The sequence below is a fragment of the Laetiporus sulphureus genome, assembly GCF_001632365.1.
Source record: "Laetiporus sulphureus 93-53 unplaced genomic scaffold LAESUscaffold_84, whole genome shotgun sequence".
Lineage (NCBI taxonomy): Eukaryota > Fungi > Basidiomycota > Agaricomycetes > Polyporales > Laetiporaceae > Laetiporus > Laetiporus sulphureus.
In genome coordinates, this window is record NW_024468593.1 from 32,841 (window position 1) to 53,286 (window position 20,446).

The following is a 20,446-nucleotide window of genomic DNA, read 5'->3' on the forward strand; positions in this document are numbered from 1 at the left end:
CAGATGTCACATTTAAACTAGCGACGTACCAGTGAGCACAGGGTTCCGCAACCAGCGTCGGTCGAGATTACATCTCCGATCACTAATTGGGAATTGTCATATTCAAAACACGTGGCTTCACATTTTGGATTTCGATCGGCATCAAGTTTTGCTTCAGCAGCTCTTGCGTTTATATACCCTTGCTCCCATGGCATCAGACCTCAAAAGAAAGCGCGCTGCGCGCACTGAGACACATGGAGGAAAGGTGTGCGCACATGGAATGACTCAAAAACTTGATCGTTGTTAAAGAAATGTATGTTCAGCGTAGGAATGTCAGTGCAGAGCGAGGGGAACACTCGGCATTCAGCGACGCAAAAAATCTCGCCGATACTCATCTCGATGGTTCTAAAGATGAAGAACCGGAAAATACAGAGCCTGAATCTGGTTCAGATGAGGAAAACGAGTGGGCAGGAATGGACAGTGAGAGCGACGAAGGCCCGCCAGCCCATAATGCGAATGGCAGAGTGGGTCGTTCTGGGATGCCACCAAAGCAGGTACCAAAGGGGGAGGAGCTAAGAGACATCAGCGACGCTGCGAGCTTGTATAGGTCGACATCATTCAAGTTGCAGGTAGGTCGCAATATTCTTGTGTATCTTGATGCAGTCTAATTCTCATCTCGTCCAAATTACCATAGATAGACGCCCTCTTGCCGAACGTCCGACCAAAATATGGAAAATCATCATCGCTTGACCACTTCCTACTCTCTCTTTACACGTTCCTCAATAGTCTTCCCTCCAAACCGCTCCAACATCCTCTTGCGGCTTCCCGCCACCTTCTCAAAAGGAGCATAGCAGTAGCTTATCCTCTGCCCGTTCCAACAGAGGAGACCAACTGGACAGTAGCCTTCGAGAAGCCGAGCGAGATACTGCTAGTCGGTAGCTGGGCATTGAAGACGAGTGTGAAGGCGAAGGATGGACATAGATATGGAGTTGATGTGGCTGTCGCAATGCCTGACGTGAGTCTTAACACTTCTAAGCTATCAAGATGGGCCTTACACGTTATCATTCAGTCCCTGTTCCAAGAGAAAGACTATATGCATAGCAGGTTTTTCCACAAACGTGCGTACTATCTAGCTGTGATTGCTGCAGCCATCGCAAGTAAGAAGAGCCCATTCGACATGGAACTATCATACGAGTCTACGTTCGGCGACCCCCGCCTCACCAACCTCATCATCAGACCAAAGCACGGTAGTGTCTCACGCATTTCGCGCTGTTTGCCTCATCTCATCCGATGCCATTTCAGACGGCTCTCAAAACGACTTCTCCAATCTCAACGCCGAGGTCCACATCATCCCTGTGCTCTCTCCTACTTCCCCCATCCCGCTGCATCGCCTTTCTCCCTCGCGTTCAAACATACGCACGTCCGATGATGCTTCTAAGGATGCGCCTTCACCGCTCTACAATTCCTCGCTCCTGCAGTGCATGGCGTACAAAAGCCACTTTCTCTCCATGCATGCAGTGAAAGAGGCGGTGCCCGCGTTCAACGACGCGCTAGCGCTGCTACGGGTGTGGGCGAACCAGCGCGGGTACGGGGTGGGAAACAGGCTGTGCGTGAGGGGATTTGAGGGAAGGGGGGATTGGTGGGCGTCTTTGTTGGAGATGCTGGTCAACGGGGAGGAGCCGCTCGCTTCATCATTTAGCAAGGCATCGGCGAAGCGGAAGGCGTTCGGAAAAGGCTTGAGCTCATATCAGCTCTTCAAAGCTGCGCTGGACTTTCTTGGTAAGTCCCTTGCTCGTTCTGTGGCGGCACCCAGTTCATGTTTAACACATGAATAGCAAAGCATGATTTTTCGAAGGAACGGGTATTCGTAAAGACAAAAGACGGTCATCGAGTATGTCCCTCACCGCATATAATTGGACCATGCCTGATAGCATGTACTGACTGTCCTGAGAGGTAGTTCTCGCCTGATGACTACCGATCACATGAAGCCGTCTTCGTCGACTCCACCTCGATGCGAAACCTGCTCGCAGCCGTCCCGCTCGGTTCGCTGGCCATGGTAAGATCCACCAGCAGTAGATTCGTATACTTCGTTTGACATGCTATGATGTAGCTCCGATACGATGCTCAGCAAACATTACAGCTGCTGGACAACTCTCCTATCACAGAAGATCCTTTTGTAGCTGTGTTGCTCAAGGAGCTGCGGGACGTCTCTTCACGCTTTGACGTTGTTGCTCGGTACGTATTTTATTCTCACGGCTGGACAATCAAGTTAACGGTTTTGCTTAGAGTGGATCTTACTTCTGCTAAGCTACGTAAGGTCTCCCAGCAGGCTATTCTTGAGCACGGATCAGCCTACAATGCTCTTCTTGCCGAGCTTGTATCCTATCTGCAACAAGGTCTTGGAAACCGCGCGAAAGCTATCGTCGTGCTCCATCCGACATCTCAACACCGAAAGACCTCCCAAGCACACCCCTCTAATCCTTCTATCATCTACATCGGATTGATCCTGGACATCGAGCATGCCTTCCGGCTGGTCGACCACGGCCCGCCAGCCGCAGAGCAAGAGAGTGAGGCAGCACAACAATTCCGCGACTTGTGGGGCGAGAAGGCGGAGTTGCGTCGGTTCAAGGATGGCAGCATCGTTGAGAGTGTTGTCTGGATGGTCACCAACCCGGACGAGCGCGCGCATATTCCTGCCATGATCATGCGGCACATTTTAAAGCGGCATTGTGGCATCGACGAGACTGCGGTACAGACGTGGCAGGCGTCGTTTGATGGAGTGTTGCGCCTGCCTGAGTCCATCGCGGCGAAATTCCGAGCCAACAACGGGCCGATAGGTTTCAAGGCTGCCATGACAGCGTTCGACCAGCTCGTCCGCACTATGAAGGCGCTCGAGGGGCAGATTCCACTAAGCATTCTAACCGTCAGTCCTGTTACAGATACATTGCGCTACACGAGCACGCTAAATCCCGTCGCCATCTCCGCATCGCTTGCCGCCGCGTTGCCACCCTGTGCGCGGTACATCGCCCCGATGGAGGTCGTGATTGAGTTCGAGCGGTCCGGCCGCTGGCCCGACGATCTGCGTGCAATCCAGAAGATCAAGCTGGCCTTCTTCGAGGCGCTCGCAACCGCGCTCATGGCTGCTCACAAAGGGCTTCGTGCGACTGTCGTCCTCAGCGACGGTACGCCCGCCTCCGAGATACAGGACCAGGCGTTCCTCGAGATCGTCACTGTGGACGGCTGGGCGTTTCGCGCACGCATTCGGCACGACCGCGAGGCAACGCTGTTGCAGCGCCTGATCGAGGGCGAGCGCTCGCATATCCCGAAGCACCTGCAGAAGGACGAGGACATTGACCCGAAGGCGCGACAGGAAGCGCTCGCTGCGCTTGAAGTGTACCGCCGGCGGTTCGTGCACGGCCCGCGGCATCATCGCGCAGTCGCAGCGATGTGCCACCGCTTCACAGCGTTTGCGGGGACTGTGCGGCTCGTGAAGCGGTGGCTGGGCTCACACTGGCTCCTGAAGGGGCACGTCAGCGGGGAAGCTGCGGAGCTGCTGTGCGCACATGTATTCTTTCGGTGTGGTACGGTAGGCGTGCCGGGGACGAAGGAGCGCGGGTTCGCGCGCGTGGTGGAGTGGCTGAAAGATTGGGACTGGAGTGCGGGCGTGTATGTGCCCGTGTATGGTGCGGCGGAGGACGTGGCGGTGCTGGGAGAGGAAGAGAAGGCGCAGGTGACGGTGACGGCGGATGCGAGGGTGGGCGTGTGGGCGGTGGCGACGGAGCTGGATCCTGATGGGCACGTGTGGACGAGGGCGGGCCCTGACGCTGTCGTCGCGCGTCGTGTGCGTGCGCTCGCGCAGGCGACATGGGAGTGCCTGCAAGGGATTGAACGCGACGTGTTTGACGTGTTGGTGTGTGGACCTTTTTTTTCTCCGCTGCCTTTGCAGCAAGTGCTAAGATTCCTTCTCTCGCAGACTCTCTTTGCGCACCCGACGGAACACTACGACTTTCTCATCGAGTTCGATCCAACCGTGCTCCCCCGCTATGCACAGAACGTCCGTGCGGATCCTGCCGTATGGGAGACTAAGGGGAAGTACGCCAACGCGAAGGCCATACCGGCCTCTTCCTCTTCCGCTGTGCTGCCAGGGTTCGACCCCGTACAGGCGCTTTCTGATGACCTCCAGGTATGTGGTGCCCGTGGCTACTTATTGTTGGGGAAAATAATGTATGATGGGCGGTGCAGCGCGTGTATAAGGACACATTCGTCCTGTTCTACGATCCTCTTGGTGGAGACAAATTAGGCGGTGTATGGGATCCGAGGTTGAATGCGCCGCGGTCCTTCCGTGTGCTGGGCGGGTTCTCGAGCATGCCAGCGTACGCGGTGAGCACTTTTCCCCATGCATTCCCTTTGAAGTCTCTGTCTTTCTTTTCGCTGATAACCGATTTGCAGGATGCAGACAAGGTGCAGTCCAAGTCGAAAGCGAAGGAGAAGGAAAAAGACAAGTCGCTCGTCGCGTTAAATGAAGTCGCGGTGCTGAGCGAGGTAGAGCGGATGGGCGCGGGAATGATCACAAGGATCGTGCGACACATCTAGCATGCCTTCCTCTGCACAGGTGTTCATGCCCGCGTGTGCCCCACATGCATATATGCGCGGTTTCTCCTGAAATTATTTCTTAACTCATCTTGATGCTACCTTGGCTGTGGTGATAACGGGAGGTATACGTTGGTAATCGTTTGCTTATGCTATGGCTACATAAGGAGTAGATAAGTTTCGCAAATAGCAGAACGATATTCATTGAAATAGTGATTTGTATAATGATTCTCTTCGCGTATTGGGATGAGAACCATGGCGCGCACTTACCTCTCCTCCAGTGACGTCCACACCTTCTTCGCAACGTCGTCCATGACCTCTCTCCACTTCCTCGCCCCATCACCCCCGTCACTATTTCCGGCTAGCACGAGTGGTACGCCGTGGTCCCCGCCCGTGCTCACCTCAGGTACGAGCGGAAGCTCGCCAAGGATGGGGGTGCCGAGGCGCTCGGCGGTCGCGCGAAAGGACTCAGGCGGGCCGAAAAGCATGTGAGGTGTGTGGCAGGACGGGCAAGTGAAGTGGGACTGGTTGAGGACGAGGCCGGTTATCTGCGGGAGTGGTCTGAAGGAGATGAACAGAAAGAAAAGGGGATGCAACGCACAGGCACGGAGATCTTCTGGAACATCGCTACGCCCTTGCGCACGTCTGCAAGCGCGACGTCCTGTGGAGTCGACACGATCACCGCGCCTGAGCGCACATCAGCGCCACCACTATGCCGCGGTGAGCCACTCACCATCGACCTGCACGAGCTGCCCGAGCGTGAGAGGGACATCGCCCGTGCCGGGCGGCATATCGAGCACGAGAAGGTCGAGTCCGGCACCGGAGTGGTCACGCCAATCGACGTCGAAGAGGAGCTGCTGGACGGCTTTCTGGACCATGAGACCGCGCCAGACGACGGGGGTATCTGCGCCCGAGTCTCCCGGGGAGCGCGGGAGAAGGAAGCCCATGGACATGCAGGGCAGACCGTGATTCGTCAGGGGCACGATCGCACCCGCTACGCGATCATGTCCATATCCGAGTTAAGCGAGGCACAATATGTGAAAAAATATCCGTGCATACCTTTCGTCAAGCGCGGCTCCACCGCATCCTCGAGACCCATGAGCTTTGGCACAGAAGGGCCGAATATGTCGAGGTCGAGTATGCCTACCCTCCGCCCGCCGTGCATCGCCAGCGCGCAAGCCAGATTGACTTGCGGCAATCGGGCAGTCGCATCAGTAGGCCGTTTAGCGAGCCTGGGCGTGCACTCACCGGCGACGGTGCTCTTGCCAACGCCGCCCTTGCCGCTTGCGACCGCGAGCACTTTCTTCACATGGGGCAGCGCGCGCTTCTGGATCCGGCGAGTAATGGTGGGCGGTGGCGGGCGGTTTGGCAGGCCCTGCGCTGGGCGGTGGTTAGATTCGGGTGGTGCAGCGGCTGGGTGGACTCACGATGGGGTTGTAGTGCGCGATGCGCGCGGAGGATGCAAAGGCGCGTCGGAGGGCGGGTGGTGGCGGGCGCATGGAGGCGGTGGATGGATTAGGAAGGGGCCACAAGTGACGGACGTTCCCAGGACGACGGCGTTTGCCGGGATGGTCGCCATCTGTGGCGGTGATCTCGGTCGCCGTCTCGCTTGCCTTGTCCTAATTTCTTTCTCTTCCCCGCCTCTCTTTCTCTTCGCTGCATCCGTCTCTCCTTCACCTCACGCTCCTTCTGCGTCGACGACCTCCCCCGTCTCACTAATTCCTCCTTCATCCCCCGCAACAATGTCCATCCTCGCACGCTCCGTCGTCGCTGCCCTCCTCGCCTTTTCCCTCGTCGCGCACTGTGAGTTACCGTGGGGCATATCCATTCGCACGCGCTGACTCTGCCCGCAGCGGCAAACGCCCAGCAGTGCGCGCGCACGTACACCGTGCAGGAGGGCGAAGACTGTGACAGCATCTCCGCCGCCCAGAACGTCTCCACCTACCAGCTCGCGACCGTCAACTCCGGCGAGGTCGACACAGACTGCTCCAACCTCGTCCCCGGCGAGGAGCTCTGTCTCGGCTGGGTGGGCTCCGACTGTACAGACACTTACGTCGTCTCTGACGGAGACGACTGCGACATTGTCGCGGCACGCTATGGCATCAACGTCACGCTTCTATACGAGAACAACCCCCAGCTGGACGCGAGCTGTGATAACATGTATATAGGCGAGGTGCGCTGCCCTGCTATGTTGTTTGATTCGTGCTGACGGTGTCCAGGTCCTGTGTGTGGCGAGCGCCGTCGATGTCCCCGTTGCAGGCTCCGGGTCGTCCTCCGCTGTCGTATCAGCCACCGCTGTGGTACCATCCTCCGCTGTTGTAACGTCCTCTATCGAGGTCGCCCAGACCAGCTCCGCCGTGGCCACCTCGTCTTTCGTAACTATCACCGCAACGGTCATCGCCACCAGCACCGACTCGGCAGGTATCACTACCGCGACGACCACCGGCGATGACGGTGACGATGGCGATAGCGGCGACGACGACGACTACCCGTGGTGCGACGAGCTCTAAGCCCGGCACGTCTTGGTAGCCTTGTAGTCAAAAGGACCCATCGTGCCTGGCAGCTCGCGCGTCCTCCTTTCTTGTCCCGCTCCTGTTCAGGTCTGATGTTGATTTTCTCATTCTTTACCGCTATACCTTCGTATACCTTCACACGCGGCGCGGTCCGTACTGTTACCCGTTATACCCTCGCGGCCTCTTGTTGTTTTGTCGTGTCGGTGCTCGCCGTTTGTCGCTGTCGAATGGATTGGAATGTAGCTCTGTGGGCTCATCGCGATTTGCGCTAATTTCGAAGAATGGAATGATGTTTGGTTCTCGCCGTTTTGGAACAAGCTTGGTGCTTTACTTATATCCAAAGCTTCCTCGCTAAGACCTGTGGCGCTGGCACAGGTCTGCCATGACTCCGCAATATATCAATACTTACCAGCTTGCGCTGTTTGATCTAAGCATATAGGGTAGTTATTGGATTGCTAGGTGCCGCTAGTGACGCGTTTACTTTTGAGTGAATCGCAGCTCCCTAGGCACACTTTCCAGTATGAGCTTTGTTATTTTAAAGGTTAGTTTGGAGTATAAACTCAAGCGCGCCCACGATGACGGCATCTGCGATCGAAGTGCGATCCTTCTCGAGCTTGCCGCGAGCGCACGCGTCTTTGCCGTACTTATCTCTATCTCGTCCACCACCATCTTCCTCCAGCGAAAACTCATACAGAGCTCACTACTCTCCGCTGCGACTCAGAAAAGACAGTGCAACCAGCATCCAGGTCAAAAAGCGCAATGCACAGCGTGCGCCGTGTCGGGCAAATTCAGGTCCGCCCAAAATATGCCGGAAGCATCTCTCGTCGATACTCGCATGTTGCATCTCCGTATGGCGCGCTAGGAGAGGGACATCCTGACTCGCTCCTCGTCTCGCCTCCCTCTCGTCCCGCCTCCCATACCCCCGTGCCTTCATCCTACGTCTTCAACTCCAGCGCGCCCAGCAGCACACCCGAGCCCCCACCCGGCGAGGACACACACCTTCCGGACCAGGAATGGGAGATCCGCACAGGTGCGTCCGACCACCGTCCTGCCGCGCCCCGGAGGATCTGATACTACGTGCAGCGCGCCGGGCGCGAACGTGCAGGCCGCGCGATCTACGTCCTCCAACAGACACTGCCTGACTTTTTCGAGCGCGGGCTCGTCTCCTCGCTTGAGATCCCGATCGTAGGGCACGACGCAGGCGGCGGGCAGGGGAAGGCGAAGGAGGGGAAGGAGGATCCCGACGTGGTGTGCATATACAGCCCGAAGGTCAGGCTGGCGTACCGCCCGCCGGTCGCGCTGCCCCCGCCGCTGCCGCGCGTGCTGCATGTCGAGGGTGCGTCGTGCTGCGTTCGTGTGTGAGATGTAAGGTGCTGATGGTAGTGTGTGTGTCTGGTAGGCCTCCAGCTCTACCTTGCGTCGTCGGCGCTCGTGAGGCATATGCTCAAGACGCTGTACACGGATTTGCATGTCGAGCTGCGGCAGGTGCGCGTACAGGGACCAAAGAATGGCAGTGCGTGCTTCGCTATCTTGGTGTTTTGCTCATAAGTTGGTCTCACATCTCAATGCCAAAGGCCCGAATGCAAGCGCACCCGTGCCGCCGGGTACAGCCCCTAGTGAGACAGAAAAGCCGCGGAGCCTGCGCGAGAAGAGCCTCTTCGTGGGGCTCGCTGTATCGGGGGTCGCGCGCGTGAGCGGAGCGCGCGGCGGGTGGACGGTGTGAGTGGCGTCTCGTCTCTCATGCTCATCTCTGGTGTCCTTACTCACAGGCTCGCACGCATAGGAACTCGACGTACCACTTCTCGCCGACGACGGGACTGATCAACTTGCACACGATCGACTCGATTGAGCCTGCGCCGCATGTGAGCGTGGTTGATGCGTTTCGCGCGGCGCTTGCGAAGTTGGGCATCGGGCCTGAGGGGCGGGCGAGCCCTGGTGCGGGCGCGGCGAGGACGCAGGGGGCGCGAGAGGGGGGAGTGTGAATTGTGATGCGGATTCAGTTTGAGCGTGCGGATGGACGCGAGGGTAGACGGGACGTCTGTCGTTGAGCTCGTGAGAGGTATACAATGCATTCTGCGTTACAGCACAAGGCGTTATTCCGTACTGTGTACAATCTCCACTCCGTACTCTGTGTTCTGATATGTCGTTTGGGATTGTTTTCCACTCAGTTGTACGCTTCGTGTTGTATCCCACTCCGTAGTTACGAGCGCACTGGATTGGATCTGGAGCGGGTGAAGAGTGTCAGACAAAGGCTCAATAGTTTCAGGCAGCTTATTTGGAACGAATGTTGCATGTTGACGGTCATACTATGTAGTAGCTGTGAGGCCGGCCAAATTCTGTGCTACCTGGAGGGACATATTGATTGTCTCTGTTGAGAGGACTGTGTCGAGAAATGAATGAGCGTAACCTATCAGCATCGTAGAGTCAAAATCGGTCTCCAATGCTGGTCAACGTTGACTCCTTTCTGTCCAGTCCTCTATGCAGGACTGTTAGCTCAAGACAGCTCACCGCATCATAGGCACTCGATGTGGATTTCATATATCTATATCCAGGAGCAGATCACGGTACGCGCGAATACGACAACGAAGAACGGCAATGATGACACCATGACAGATAGAGCCGTGCAAGGCTTGTCACATTGTGTGAAACGCCATGTTTGCATGCGGCGGCGCGATGACTGTGACTCTGTGTGACGCGACGCGAACGTGACGTCTATCAGCACGCGTTATGTGGGCGTCTAAAGCAGGAGTTGGGCGACGATGAGCACATCCGAATCGCGAGACATCGAGGCTGCAACCACCGCCATCCAGTCCGTCTCTCCTCTCTCTCCTCAACGCTGACCCCATCGTTGACCCCGTCGTGCTCACCAGGGCCCCCGACGCCAAGACCCGCCGCTACGATCGCCAGCTCCGGTGCGTCGTCTGCCCGCCACCCGTCGCCCGCTGACCCCGGCCTCGCAGCCTCTGGGCCGCTTCGGGCCAGTCCGCGCTCGAGTCCGCCCGCATCCTCGTTCTTTCTTCTTCCGCTACCGCCACCGCCGTCCTCAAGAACCTCGTCCTCCCTGGCATCGGCCACTTTGTGATCCTCGACGACGCCACAACGTCTCCCGCCGATGCCGGCAACAACTTTTTCCTTGCAGGTCCCGCTAGCATCGGCAAGCCACGCGCACAGGAGGCCGTGCCCCTCCTTAGGGAGCTCAATGACAGCGTACAGGGCGAGGCGGTACTCAAGAACGTCAAGGATCTGATCGCTACCGAGGACGGCCAAGAGTTCGTCCGCGGCTTTTCGCTCGTCATCGCACACAATCTGCAAGAGGACGTACTCGATGAGCTTGCACGCTTGCTCTGGGCAGACATCGCGAACCCGCCGCTCATCGTCGTCCGCTCCGCCGGCTTCCTCGCCGAGTTTTTCGTCCAGTTTCACGAACATTGCGGTGAGTGTGATTTACATCCTCCTCACGCGCGCCGATTGATATTCCGCAGTGTCCGAGCCGCATACGGACGAAACTCCACCATCGCTCCGCATTATTCGACCGTTCCCTGCCCTTCTCGAATGGGCCCGCAGCCTCGACCTCGACAACATGGACCCCACCGACCACGCCCACGTCCCCTTTGTCATTATCCTCGTCCGCGCCGTCGACGACTGGCGAAAAGCGGTGCGTGCCCTTTCTCCGCCCCATGCCCGAACCGCTGACTAACCACTTTCACTGGCAGCACGACGGCAAGCTGCCCGCCACATCCACCGAGAAGCAAGAGTTCAAGGCCTCAGTGCGCGCCATGCGGCGCAAAGCCGACGAGGAGAACTTTGACGAAGCCGAGGCGCAGGCGTGGCGGGTGTGGATGGAACCCGCGGTGAGTCTCCCGCGCGCGCACACCGTGCAACTCCCCTGACGCGCCGCAGATCCCGACAGACATCAAACGCCTACTCGCACTCTCTCCCCTCTCCTCATCATCGAATTCTGCAGAAACGCCATCCAATGCCATCACCCCACAGACGCCCAATGCGCCGTTCCACGCGCTTTTACGTACGCTAGGCGCGTTCGTGGCGGATCCCTCCGGTCCGGGGACGCTCCCGCTGAGCGGTGCGCTGCCGGACATGCGCACGGACACGGAGAGCTACGTGCGATTGCAGCGTGGGTATCGTGAGTGGGCGGGCGTGGAGAAGGTGCGCCCCTCCCGCATCTTGATCTTTTTGGTTGGTTGGAGCCTGATCTGTGTGTACTGATTTGTGCGTGTGTAGGCGCGATTCAAGGAGTTGCTGAAGGAGAAGTTTCCAGAGATCGAACCGTTGGTGGATGATGAGGCGGTGGATACGTTTGTGAAGAATGCGCATCAGGTGCGGGTGTTGAGGGGGAAGCGGTGGGGCGCGTGGGGGGAGGACAAGGAGGATGTTGGTGAGTGGCCGTGCTGGCTGTCTTTGTGTCGCTTTGCACCTCTGGCGTGGTGGTCACCGCCTGCGCGCGCTCGCATGATTTGTCCCTTGTCCTTGTCGCCTGCCGTTCGTCGCCTAGCGAGCGAATCGTCCGCGGCCGGGACAGCATTTCCAGTCTTGCTGGGTGGAAATCGAGCAGGGAGGCTAGCCGGGGAGTGGGATTTTGCGTCGCGCTTGATCCTCTTTGTCCGGTCGCAGGAATGTTTCTCGCTCCTCCGTCGTACATGCGTCCATGGGGCAGAGGTGGGACCGTACCTGTGCACTGGAGGGGTGCCGACAAGCTGGATTTGAGCTGTTGCTGACCGGGAGGCCGTCTCACCCGGCATGCCTGCTTTCTATGCCCAGAATGGGTATACGCGCGCGCGGCACAGCGGAATGGCGAGGGCATCATGTGCGGGCCGCCTAGCGGCTCGTGTGTGTTCTATCCTCGCCTTCCGTGCTGTTCAGAAGCGACAGTGTTGATGCTGTGCATCTCTTTATTGTGCTATCGACACGAGGGGGGTCTCATGCGAGTCTGAGGACACGCATACAGCAAAAACGGTGTGGAGGTTGGATTTTCAAGCTGCTGAGCCTGTCATCCCATTTCAATATCGTCTGCCTGAGCATGCCTATCGGCTCTCTCCCTCTCCTCTTGTTACTCGTTCACCGATGTTTTGCCTTGTACCTCATGTTCTGATTTTGATCAACTGTATGCTTACGACTGTTCTTCACAGCATCTTCGCTGCAAGTGTATCCTCGCGAGACGGCCACGCATCTCGCGCTCTCCGCGCTCGCAATTCTATTAAATGACAAGCCAGGTAAGCTCTGTTCGTTGAGTATGATTTAGGCTCAAGCTGATGGCCAACTTCTTCGACGTAGATGCATCGACAGTGACGACCGAGGCACTCAACAAGGAGGTGCGGAAGCTAGTCGGCGAGAACGTCGAATTTCCAGAAGATTTGGACGCTGCAATTGGCGAAATGTACGCTTCACCTCTACGTTTCTTCTCACTCCCTTCACGCAGTTCGCTGACCTCGCTGGTGCCACAGAGCACGCGCGCCGACTGCCGACCTTCCCAACACGGCGGCCTTCCTCGGCGGGCTCGTCGCGCAGGAGGCGATCAAGATGATCACGAAGCAGTACGTGCCTGTGAACGGGTCCTGTGTCCTTGATTTGGTGGATTCGTGGACGGGTGTGGTCGGACAGTGAACAAGATGGAGGAGGAAGTTGAAGTGATGTGGTCTGGTACATTGTGCTGTGTTGCTGTGTTGCTGTTTGCAGAACGTCAAACGTCGTACATTTGCATTGTTTAGTTCAATAAAAGGGAGAGCCAGTGTGGGACTATGAGCTCGTCTCTGCTAAGGCTAGGTTGATAGCACATACTCCACACCTCCGTACCAAGGCGTGAAGATAGCCCGGGACGTCCATTAACGTTAGTTGGCCACACCAGTCAAACTGGCTTCGGCACGGTATACGGTGCCATCGTCAAGCGACGCATATGCCAGTCCTCAAAGTCACCTCGGCCTGAATAGCAAGATCAGCACACTGCTTTACATGTATCAGTAACATGGATATTGGATTACACGTCCTGAAAACGAAAGGGAAGTCATGCAAGGGTAGTATATCATCAATACAGCAGGTGTTGCAGCTGAAGTCGCAGCAGGTCATCCACAGAACAAATACAGAGAGATGAAGAGACTAAAGGTATCATACGGCGATGAGTTCAACGCGAACCTCACGCCTTCTCTCCGATGGATGAATGCTCATGCTCATGTACTTCATGCTGCAGAATGACATTATCAGCGCGCATTACATCGTCAGGTTGTTTCGACGCCTACCTTCTCTCCAGAGTGAACGTGCACGTCCTCGATACGCTTCTTCCCGACATCCCTTGGGATACACCACGCCGTGAGCATGTTGCCCTGCGCAAATACGGCCTCGACCCCTCGAGCGAGCGCTGCGCAGTTTCTGGGAAGCAGAAGAAAATGTGGATGAAGGCCTACAACCATGCGAAACGACGATCAGTTGTCGCTCAAGAACACGTTAGCCATGGGACGTACCGCGAAGTTGAACGTGCCGAAGATGAAATAGGTCTTGTATGCTATTGATGATAAGCCAAGCGGGACGGCAAACGCGAGAGCGAGATTAAAGATCCAGTTTACGGCTGGATCATAATAAGCAAACAGATAATGTCAGCATCGCACATAATGAACCTGGGCGGTGCAGACCGGTCGCGAGAGAGACAGCCTTTGCGCGGACTTTCATAGGGAAGATCTCTGCAGGATACGTCCACGACACCTGCGAGTCATGCAATCAATGAATTTGAACGAAGAATGGTCATTTGAAACGTACAGGGCCCATGGTGATGGCGAAGCTATAGAAATTGTCAGCAGACAACCATCTGTAAGGTTTTCCGAAACTAACCTGCAGACAATAGGTACGAGCAAACGATGATCGCCTTCGTTGCGGCCATATTGCCCGTGATCACCGAAACTCCTGCCAAGGAATCGTTCATGAGCATTACCTCAGAGAACGCAGCGCAGTCACTAACTGTCACCATCGACTTCACCCCAGTGTCCGAAGCGGCCCTGCAGTCCACCCACGAGCATAAGCCAGAACCCCATGGTTCCGACAAGAAGCATCGGTCGGCGACCCCACTTATCAATATGAATGATGGCAGGAACTGGAATCAATCGCGAATGTGCAGCACAATCAGTTCCGAGGCTCGAAGGAACGTAATGAATGTGGCCAACACACAGGTAAGTGCAACGTTCAGAACGTATTGAATGGAGTCAGCGATGAGATTTCCACGTCGTCCGGTTAAACCTGCGCCTTCGAAGACGTAGACGATGTAGTACCTGTGCGACATCATAAGCAGAGCGAACAGTAACCACGGGACCTAAACAATGCCTACATCATGATGTTCATGCCTGTCAGCTGGCTCCACATCTGCAATGCACAGCCTAGCCCAACCCGACGCCGGATGCCCGGCTTGAGGAGATCCAAGTAGCTCTTTGTGCCTTCAGCACGCTCGAATGAGACTTGTTCCTGGATCTCACTGTATTCGAGCTGTACAAGCGAAGCCTTGGTATCGCCCCCGCCATGCAAGTCGGCAAGAATCTCGAAGGCTTCTTTGGAACTGAAATTAAGCGTCATCTAGCACTTCATCATCTAACGTTTTAGAAATCTGTTTACCGATAATGATCCACAAGCCAACGAGGACTCTGGAAGACCGCATATGCCAAATAAGCGGTCGGTAATGGATCAAAGCGGAAGAGACGCACCTCTGGGAACAACAACATGCCCATCGAGAGCACGATCGCAGGGATAATCTGCAAACCCCATGGAATTCGGAAAGATGCAACTCCATTAATGTACGAACACCCGAACTCGACGAACTACTGGAGCAGAATGCCCCACGTGATGGCCCTATCGAAACGTCAAACTCTGTAGGTCTCGACATAGACTCGGGCGCACGAAAAACCTGCTCACCACTGCTGCATGGCAACCAGCCTTCCTCTGATAGCAGGGGCAGTAATCTCAGATTGATATATAGGAACGATCGTCGAGGCAATTCCAACCGCAAGCCCAGATACAACTCGCCCCATAACGAGCATTCCACGGTCCTAGAATACGGGCGAGTCGGGTCAGTACCACGCGTTGCTTTTCACCGAAGCCGCCGGACCTTGCAGGAAGAAATTCGCGTCATGCATTGTGCAGCCGCAAAGATGACGTCTCTATGCCAGATACAGATGGGCTGCGGAATAGCGGGATATCTTACCACAGCGGCACATTGCAGGATGCTGCCGATAACCCATATCCATCCGCTCAAGATGACTGTTCACTTGCGTCCCAACTTGTCTGCGAGCTTGCTGACGGCCAATGCGCCGATGAAAGAGGTGCCAGGCATTGCGGCAACGATTGCCCCTTGATGGCTTGAATCCGGATGTCCGAAGGTGTCCTCGTAGGCGGGGTTCTGGCCATGTCATTGTAAGCTAAATTGAGATAAACAGCATCAGATGTAGGGAAGCTCACGTTAAGAACACCAGACATGGACGAGATGTCCAGTCCGAACAGCCCACCACCGATACATGCGAAGGAACCTGAAATCGATCAGAAATCGATGGGTGGATCTCAATGACTCTGTGTATAGAGCGATGCGGAATTGACTGACCCACGATATACTGTTGACGCAACACGTATATGATCATTGGTATTTGTTGAGGCTCTGTTTACTGAAACGTACCGGATTGGACGCGATTGTAGCGCTGTACTACTCGAGGAATGGATCTCAGCATCGACCGAAGAAGCGGGCGAGCAAAGCACGTACGCCTTTCCCCATGGTTACAATTCGGTTGAGACTCGATAGCCTGCGACTGGAGATTCAATAGGAAAGAGAAAAGCAGGGGGGAGGAAAACCGCGTTGGCGATCTCGGGGTTTCTTTTATTCAATACAGTTCCTCTTTAAACCTAGTCCGCCCTGGGCAGGTTGGACTGGTTCCTTCTTGTCCAACCATGCACATCCTCACATGCAAGCCGGGCCGGATGCAGAAAAACATGGGCGGCTGAAAAGAGCAACGGAGATTAAGCACGGCACTAGAGCAAGACGAGGGATCAGGCGACCACCGCGGTGAAGACGAGGTGATACGAGAGATCTTTCAGACCAGTCAGGTCATGAGCGAATACTTGCTTCCTGCCTGAGATTGATGGCGATCTGATCGGAAGTGAATGGCAAATGGCGGCAGCAATGAGATAGCAAGCAGAAGAAGGGCGTGAAGTAGCAAGCCTGGGTCAAAGGAACCGGTCAGAACCAGAGTCTGTCTTGATCAGTGTGGTTGCGGCAGCGGCATGGACGAGTCCAGGTCAGGGACGGCCATGGGATGCATTCTCATGTCAGCGTGATCTTTCCATCAAGATGCCGTACATCTGGAGCGTTGAGCATTGGCTCAATCCATAGATGTACACCAAGCCTCCGTGGCATGTGGATACGAGGTCGAGGTCTCATGACATGCGCGATCTCACGCGGAGTCCCCCACGCGTCCACCAGCGCGACGGTCGAACGTCTCCTCCTGTACGCAACTGGAAGGCAGCGGGCAATTAGAAATGTTCGGCCGCCAATTCGCGAGGACGATAAGCGAAGGGTACCGTCAGCCGACTTCAATAGAAGTCGACCTTGATGTTCGTCGTCAACATCACGTCAACAACGTCCTTGGCCTACCTGATATGGGTTATGCCCAACATGAACCTAAGCCATTCTCCGTCACACGTGAGAGCATGAGCGGTTCTTCTGTCGATGATGAATTGATACGTGAGGGTCTACACAGAGGGAGGTTGTCGACGATTGATGGTATGAGTCGCGGCGCGGGACCATATTTTTAGTGAAATACAACACTTCAACATATTTCTTGCCCTTGGAACGCAAAGACTTGCCTATATGACCGAATGTTCCATCAATTGAACGACCTATTCAGCGAGTGACTAGTTGGAAAACATGGCCATTGAGAAACTTACTTATTGTATGACATGCCGGAACCCTCGTTCTTACGAAGGATACAAATGCTTACGAGTAATTCGGTACCATGGTAATGCCATCTGGACAATCTTGAGACAATCGTAGACTATAGAGCATCTTAAGTCTACCAAGATGTTCCTAAACCTGCTATGAACTGGCGGCGTTGCATAATGAAGTTGGTCGACACGAGCCCGTGTCCAAATCCAAGTCGGACTCCTTGATTGGATACTTTTCCATTCTGCCCTGTGTTGCTCAGTGGGAGATTACAAGTCTGTTGCTATCACCCGGAGTTTAGAGAATAACAGTGTTTTGACATGGCCGAGTACCTCAAGAAGGGGTGGAAGACTCAAGAAGAGGATATACTAGACTGATGGTGTCCAGTTAGAACCGAAGTTGATGGCTGTTGATGGTTGCTCACGATCGAATCTCGGAAGCTGCCGTCTGATCTTACCTCAGCGCTCAATTTTCACGTAGACTGGCCCTGACTGGCCACATCCTCTATGCGCAGCTCCTTACGTCGGCACACTTACGGTAGTTGACGTTGAATGTTACTCGAAATTCGCAATCAAAATAGCACTTCAACTCTGCAGCTGCATGCCAAAAACTACGCCTTCCGTCACGTCTAGACCCTCAAATGCAAACAATCGCTGCGATGCGCATCAATATGTTCCAATGCAAAGCCGTAACAATGCTACCCCCATAAAAAGCTGAATATGAACCCTCTGCACACTACGTTAAACCCGATATAAGATCCGAAAATGCAAACGGGGAACCTCCGCGTAGCTCTGACAATCGATCCATCCTTCTGTAAGCCTTTCGTTCCACCTACGTCAATAAATCATTGTTTCCACTTGGTGTTTCGCGCTCACATCACCAACATCAGCGATGCAACCATGAAGTTGAGCTCCGTTTTGCGCGACCTTCAAATACGACTGGTTCGGGCAGCTTGAAGACCGGGGTCTCCCCCGATTGCACCTTCTTAATAGCACCGGGTGGAAACGTCATAAGCCGATTCGCGTTCAACTCGATCCCGGTCGCTGCAAGTTGGCTGAAGTACGCGACAGAAGGACGTGCCGGGCCGGAGAACAAGATTGGTTGTGGAAGTCGTCCAGGCCGTGGTGTCGTCGGTGCTGTGCTGATGCGTAATGCCTCGTTTGCGGACGCAAATCCGAGCCGAATGCGCGATAGGACGTCGTTAAGGCGCTTAAAATGGGGTGCGAATGTCTTTTGAATCAGTTGCGTCCTCTGCATCGCAGGACCAACAGGAAGGGAGGAATGTATGAGGCTGAGGCACATTGTCGCAAGTTTGATTGCTGCAAGCGCCGCAATTAGGACCGAAATCGCCTCAAAATACTAGCGTACTCACAGGAACGGTCAGCGTGGTAGGTTTACAGATGGGTAGAATATCCTTGAGTGCCAGTAGCTCATCCATACGTGCTGCAGCTATATACGCAGACATTAGAAGACGATCATACCTTAGTAAACATCGTCATGCTCGTCGGCGTGATGAGCCACTTTCGCCTGCCGACAATCCCGAAACCCGGTCCACAGATGGTCCAAATATGGATTAAAACACAAGCTCTCTACGCAGCCACTAATTTAGGCCGATCTACGGGATACATCATTGCACGTAGAACAATCTCGAAATCAATAGATAGACGCATCCTAACACTCAGTCAGTCTTCGTTAACGCGTTCACGATGGACTCTAGTCCGCGGTTCCCACCGAGACGTGCGAGCTCCTCGCGCACTTGTCGCTCGAGCTTATCCAGCACCATGCGGGTGTATTCGAACGACTTCGTGCGGTATTCCAAATACGCTACGGCATGATCTTTCAGCGTCGGCGTGGTCGGACGTTTCTGCAGGATACCTAATCCATAATGCCACGATCATTTAGCTCCGGTCCCATGGGGAATCAGGCGGACACGCTTACTGAGGAGCGACCGGTCTTTCGGGTTATAATTAACGCCGTGCACGATAGGGAAGGAGAACTTGCCCTCGGTGAGGTCTTCGGCATAGCCCTTGTTTGCGGCGTACTGTACAACGTGCGTCAGCGTGTTTGTGACGTGTATGTATCGATCGAGACGGAAGATTACTCACATTCTTGGATTGTAGGTTGCAGTAATCGTCCCTAATCTGGAAGTAAATTCCAATGAGATTCACGAGCGGGATATAGTCGCTGGGAGTAAGCCGTTAGCACTTGGGCTATGTCACAGGATTGTTGACTTACACTTCGACGTTCTTCGTAGCATTTGCCATCATGAGCCGTACAGCCAATCGGAAGAGCCCTCCCGTCTCTGTTTGATGCTTTAGCCAACGTTCCTATGTCAACAAGATCGTAACTATGCTCACTGTTGCTGACCATTGCGACATACTCGCGCTCGGACGGACATGTCAAGGTATCTCGCCAAAGTAGGTCGAGACCCTGCCCACGATGAAGGTTCAGAAGCTCATCTACATTATGTATTGTAGGTCTCAATGGCTTCTGGAACGCATGATGTGCACTAACCGATAACAATGGAATGCAGATCGACGTCGATGCAAGTTGCCTGCAGCGCGGATAGCTCTAAGAAGGCTTGGAAATAGACATAATTTGCCGTGTTAATGACTTGTGGAACTCCGTAGATCTTGTGCGCGACTGTGGAAGCGAAGCGAAGCGGTACATTGTAAGCATTTAGATTCATAAGAAGCTCACGGTATCGACTGACCAGGATTGCCACGGCGCATTTGGGAGTCATCCTCCACGTCGTCCACGAGCAGACTAGCGTTATGCAACATGCCGACGATCCGCCTAATAATGTCCAGCTTGTCCTCGGGCACATCGAGCCAAGCGTTGAAGGAGTTGATCATCTGACTTCGAACCTCTTTTCCAGACTGAGAGGTGAGGTACGTGTATGGCTCGAGGATGCTCTGTTTTTTTAATTGGTAGCGGTCATGGGACCTGTCAAGGTCAAAGCCACCAACCTGCTCATCGCATTGGCGCCATTGGGAGTGCTTTGCGAGGGTGAACTTCAGGTTATCGTAGTCGAACGCGTCGATTCCTCCCATGTTGAACTTGTGTGTGGCAGAAGGAAAGGATGGAAGAGCAGGTCAGTAGTGGCTTGCGAGCGCCCTCTGCATTTGTACATGTGCGTTACCATTCAAGACGGTGACTGGAGCAGCTGTTACGTGACTAAGTCGCATATGCTCTACCTGCAGTTCCTTGCCTATCTTTTCGCTCAAGATCATCCGCATTTCCAAGCATCCGCGCACCTATACCGATGGGGATGACAACCTGCATCAAGGTGCCGTGAACATGCGGCATATCCGACGTCGGAGTGGCTGACGCCACCATCAATGCTGATTAGAGGCAACACCTGTGCGGGATGGCTCACGAAGAGCCAGTAGGATGGATCAGACGGCCCCGCTGCAACCAGCGGATGCAGAGATCAATTGGGCGCGTC

General features: G+C 55.0%; 8 protein-coding genes across 8 annotated transcripts; 4 read left to right on the top strand and 4 right to left on the bottom strand.

Moving 5' to 3' along the window:
* The first annotated feature begins 135 nt into the window (after nt 1-135).
* LAESUDRAFT_688236 (Nrap protein) lies at nt 136-4,901 on the top strand. The gene is made up of 10 exons (XM_040905983.1): nt 136-244; nt 303-608; nt 674-994; nt 1,049-1,226; nt 1,282-1,758; nt 1,815-1,870; nt 1,937-2,035; nt 2,090-2,214; nt 2,266-4,162; nt 4,222-4,901. Exons 1-10 carry the CDS (start codon nt 188-190, stop codon nt 4,570-4,572), a joined length of 3,867 nt encoding a protein of 1,288 aa, XP_040758074.1. The 5' UTR covers nt 136-187; the 3' UTR covers nt 4,573-4,901.
* Nucleotides 4,836-6,068, bottom strand: LAESUDRAFT_764690 (P-loop containing nucleoside triphosphate hydrolase protein; the record flags this gene model as incomplete). The annotated part of the gene is made up of 6 exons (XM_040913486.1): nt 4,836-5,117; nt 5,171-5,256; nt 5,303-5,563; nt 5,629-5,757; nt 5,818-5,944; nt 5,997-6,068. The coding sequence occupies 6 exons, from the start codon at nt 6,066-6,068 to the stop codon at nt 4,836-4,838; spliced, it is 957 nt and encodes a 318-aa protein (XP_040758075.1).
* On the top strand, nt 6,011-7,386 carry LAESUDRAFT_732350 (carbohydrate-binding module family 50 protein). Its single transcript, XM_040910224.1, has 3 exons — nt 6,011-6,372; nt 6,423-6,742; nt 6,789-7,386. The coding sequence occupies exons 1-3, from the start codon at nt 6,312-6,314 to the stop codon at nt 7,077-7,079; spliced, it is 672 nt and encodes a 223-aa protein (XP_040758076.1). The 5' UTR covers nt 6,011-6,311; the 3' UTR covers nt 7,080-7,386.
* Nucleotides 7,387-7,725: 339 nt separating this feature from the next.
* Nucleotides 7,726-9,433, top strand: LAESUDRAFT_709012 (uncharacterized protein). The gene is made up of 5 exons (XM_040906703.1): nt 7,726-8,112; nt 8,188-8,418; nt 8,482-8,595; nt 8,657-8,801; nt 8,866-9,433. The coding sequence occupies exons 1-5, from the start codon at nt 7,842-7,844 to the stop codon at nt 9,062-9,064; spliced, it is 960 nt and encodes a 319-aa protein (XP_040758077.1). The 5' UTR covers nt 7,726-7,841; the 3' UTR covers nt 9,065-9,433.
* A 408-nt stretch (nt 9,434-9,841) lies between these two features.
* LAESUDRAFT_709013 (uncharacterized protein) lies at nt 9,842-12,822 on the top strand (the record flags this gene model as incomplete). The annotated part of the gene is made up of 10 exons (XM_040906704.1): nt 9,842-9,891; nt 9,953-9,994; nt 10,043-10,515; nt 10,565-10,737; nt 10,796-10,933; nt 10,983-11,246; nt 11,322-11,475; nt 12,227-12,310; nt 12,372-12,474; nt 12,542-12,822. The coding sequence occupies 10 exons, from the start codon at nt 9,842-9,844 to the stop codon at nt 12,699-12,701; spliced, it is 1,641 nt and encodes a 546-aa protein (XP_040758078.1). The 3' UTR covers nt 12,702-12,822.
* A 487-nt stretch (nt 12,823-13,309) lies between these two features.
* On the bottom strand, nt 13,310-15,834 carry LAESUDRAFT_739663 (general substrate transporter; the record flags this gene model as incomplete). Its single annotated transcript, XM_040911023.1, has 16 exons — nt 13,310-13,382; nt 13,436-13,491; nt 13,553-13,656; nt 13,721-13,790; nt 13,942-13,988; nt 14,044-14,175; nt 14,250-14,350; nt 14,407-14,631; nt 14,688-14,716; nt 14,777-14,890; nt 15,002-15,118; nt 15,274-15,319; nt 15,350-15,468; nt 15,528-15,595; nt 15,735-15,765; nt 15,823-15,834. 16 exons carry the CDS (start codon nt 15,832-15,834, stop codon nt 13,310-13,312), a joined length of 1,344 nt encoding a protein of 447 aa, XP_040758079.1.
* Nucleotides 15,835-17,654: 1,820 nt separating this feature from the next.
* LAESUDRAFT_732357 (uncharacterized protein) lies at nt 17,655-18,330 on the bottom strand. Its single transcript, XM_040910225.1, has 2 exons — nt 17,888-18,330; nt 17,655-17,811 (listed from the first exon to the last, which is right to left on the bottom strand). The coding sequence occupies exons 1-2, from the start codon at nt 18,298-18,300 to the stop codon at nt 17,739-17,741; spliced, it is 486 nt and encodes a 161-aa protein (XP_040758080.1). The 5' UTR covers nt 18,301-18,330; the 3' UTR covers nt 17,655-17,738.
* A 346-nt stretch (nt 18,331-18,676) lies between these two features.
* Nucleotides 18,677-20,051, bottom strand: LAESUDRAFT_666384 (terpenoid synthase; the record flags this gene model as incomplete). The annotated part of the gene is made up of 8 exons (XM_040905251.1): nt 18,677-18,873; nt 18,937-19,039; nt 19,104-19,182; nt 19,234-19,300; nt 19,356-19,457; nt 19,513-19,641; nt 19,712-19,913; nt 19,968-20,051. The coding sequence occupies 8 exons, from the start codon at nt 20,049-20,051 to the stop codon at nt 18,677-18,679; spliced, it is 963 nt and encodes a 320-aa protein (XP_040758081.1).
* Nucleotides 20,052-20,446: the final 395 nt, after the last annotated feature.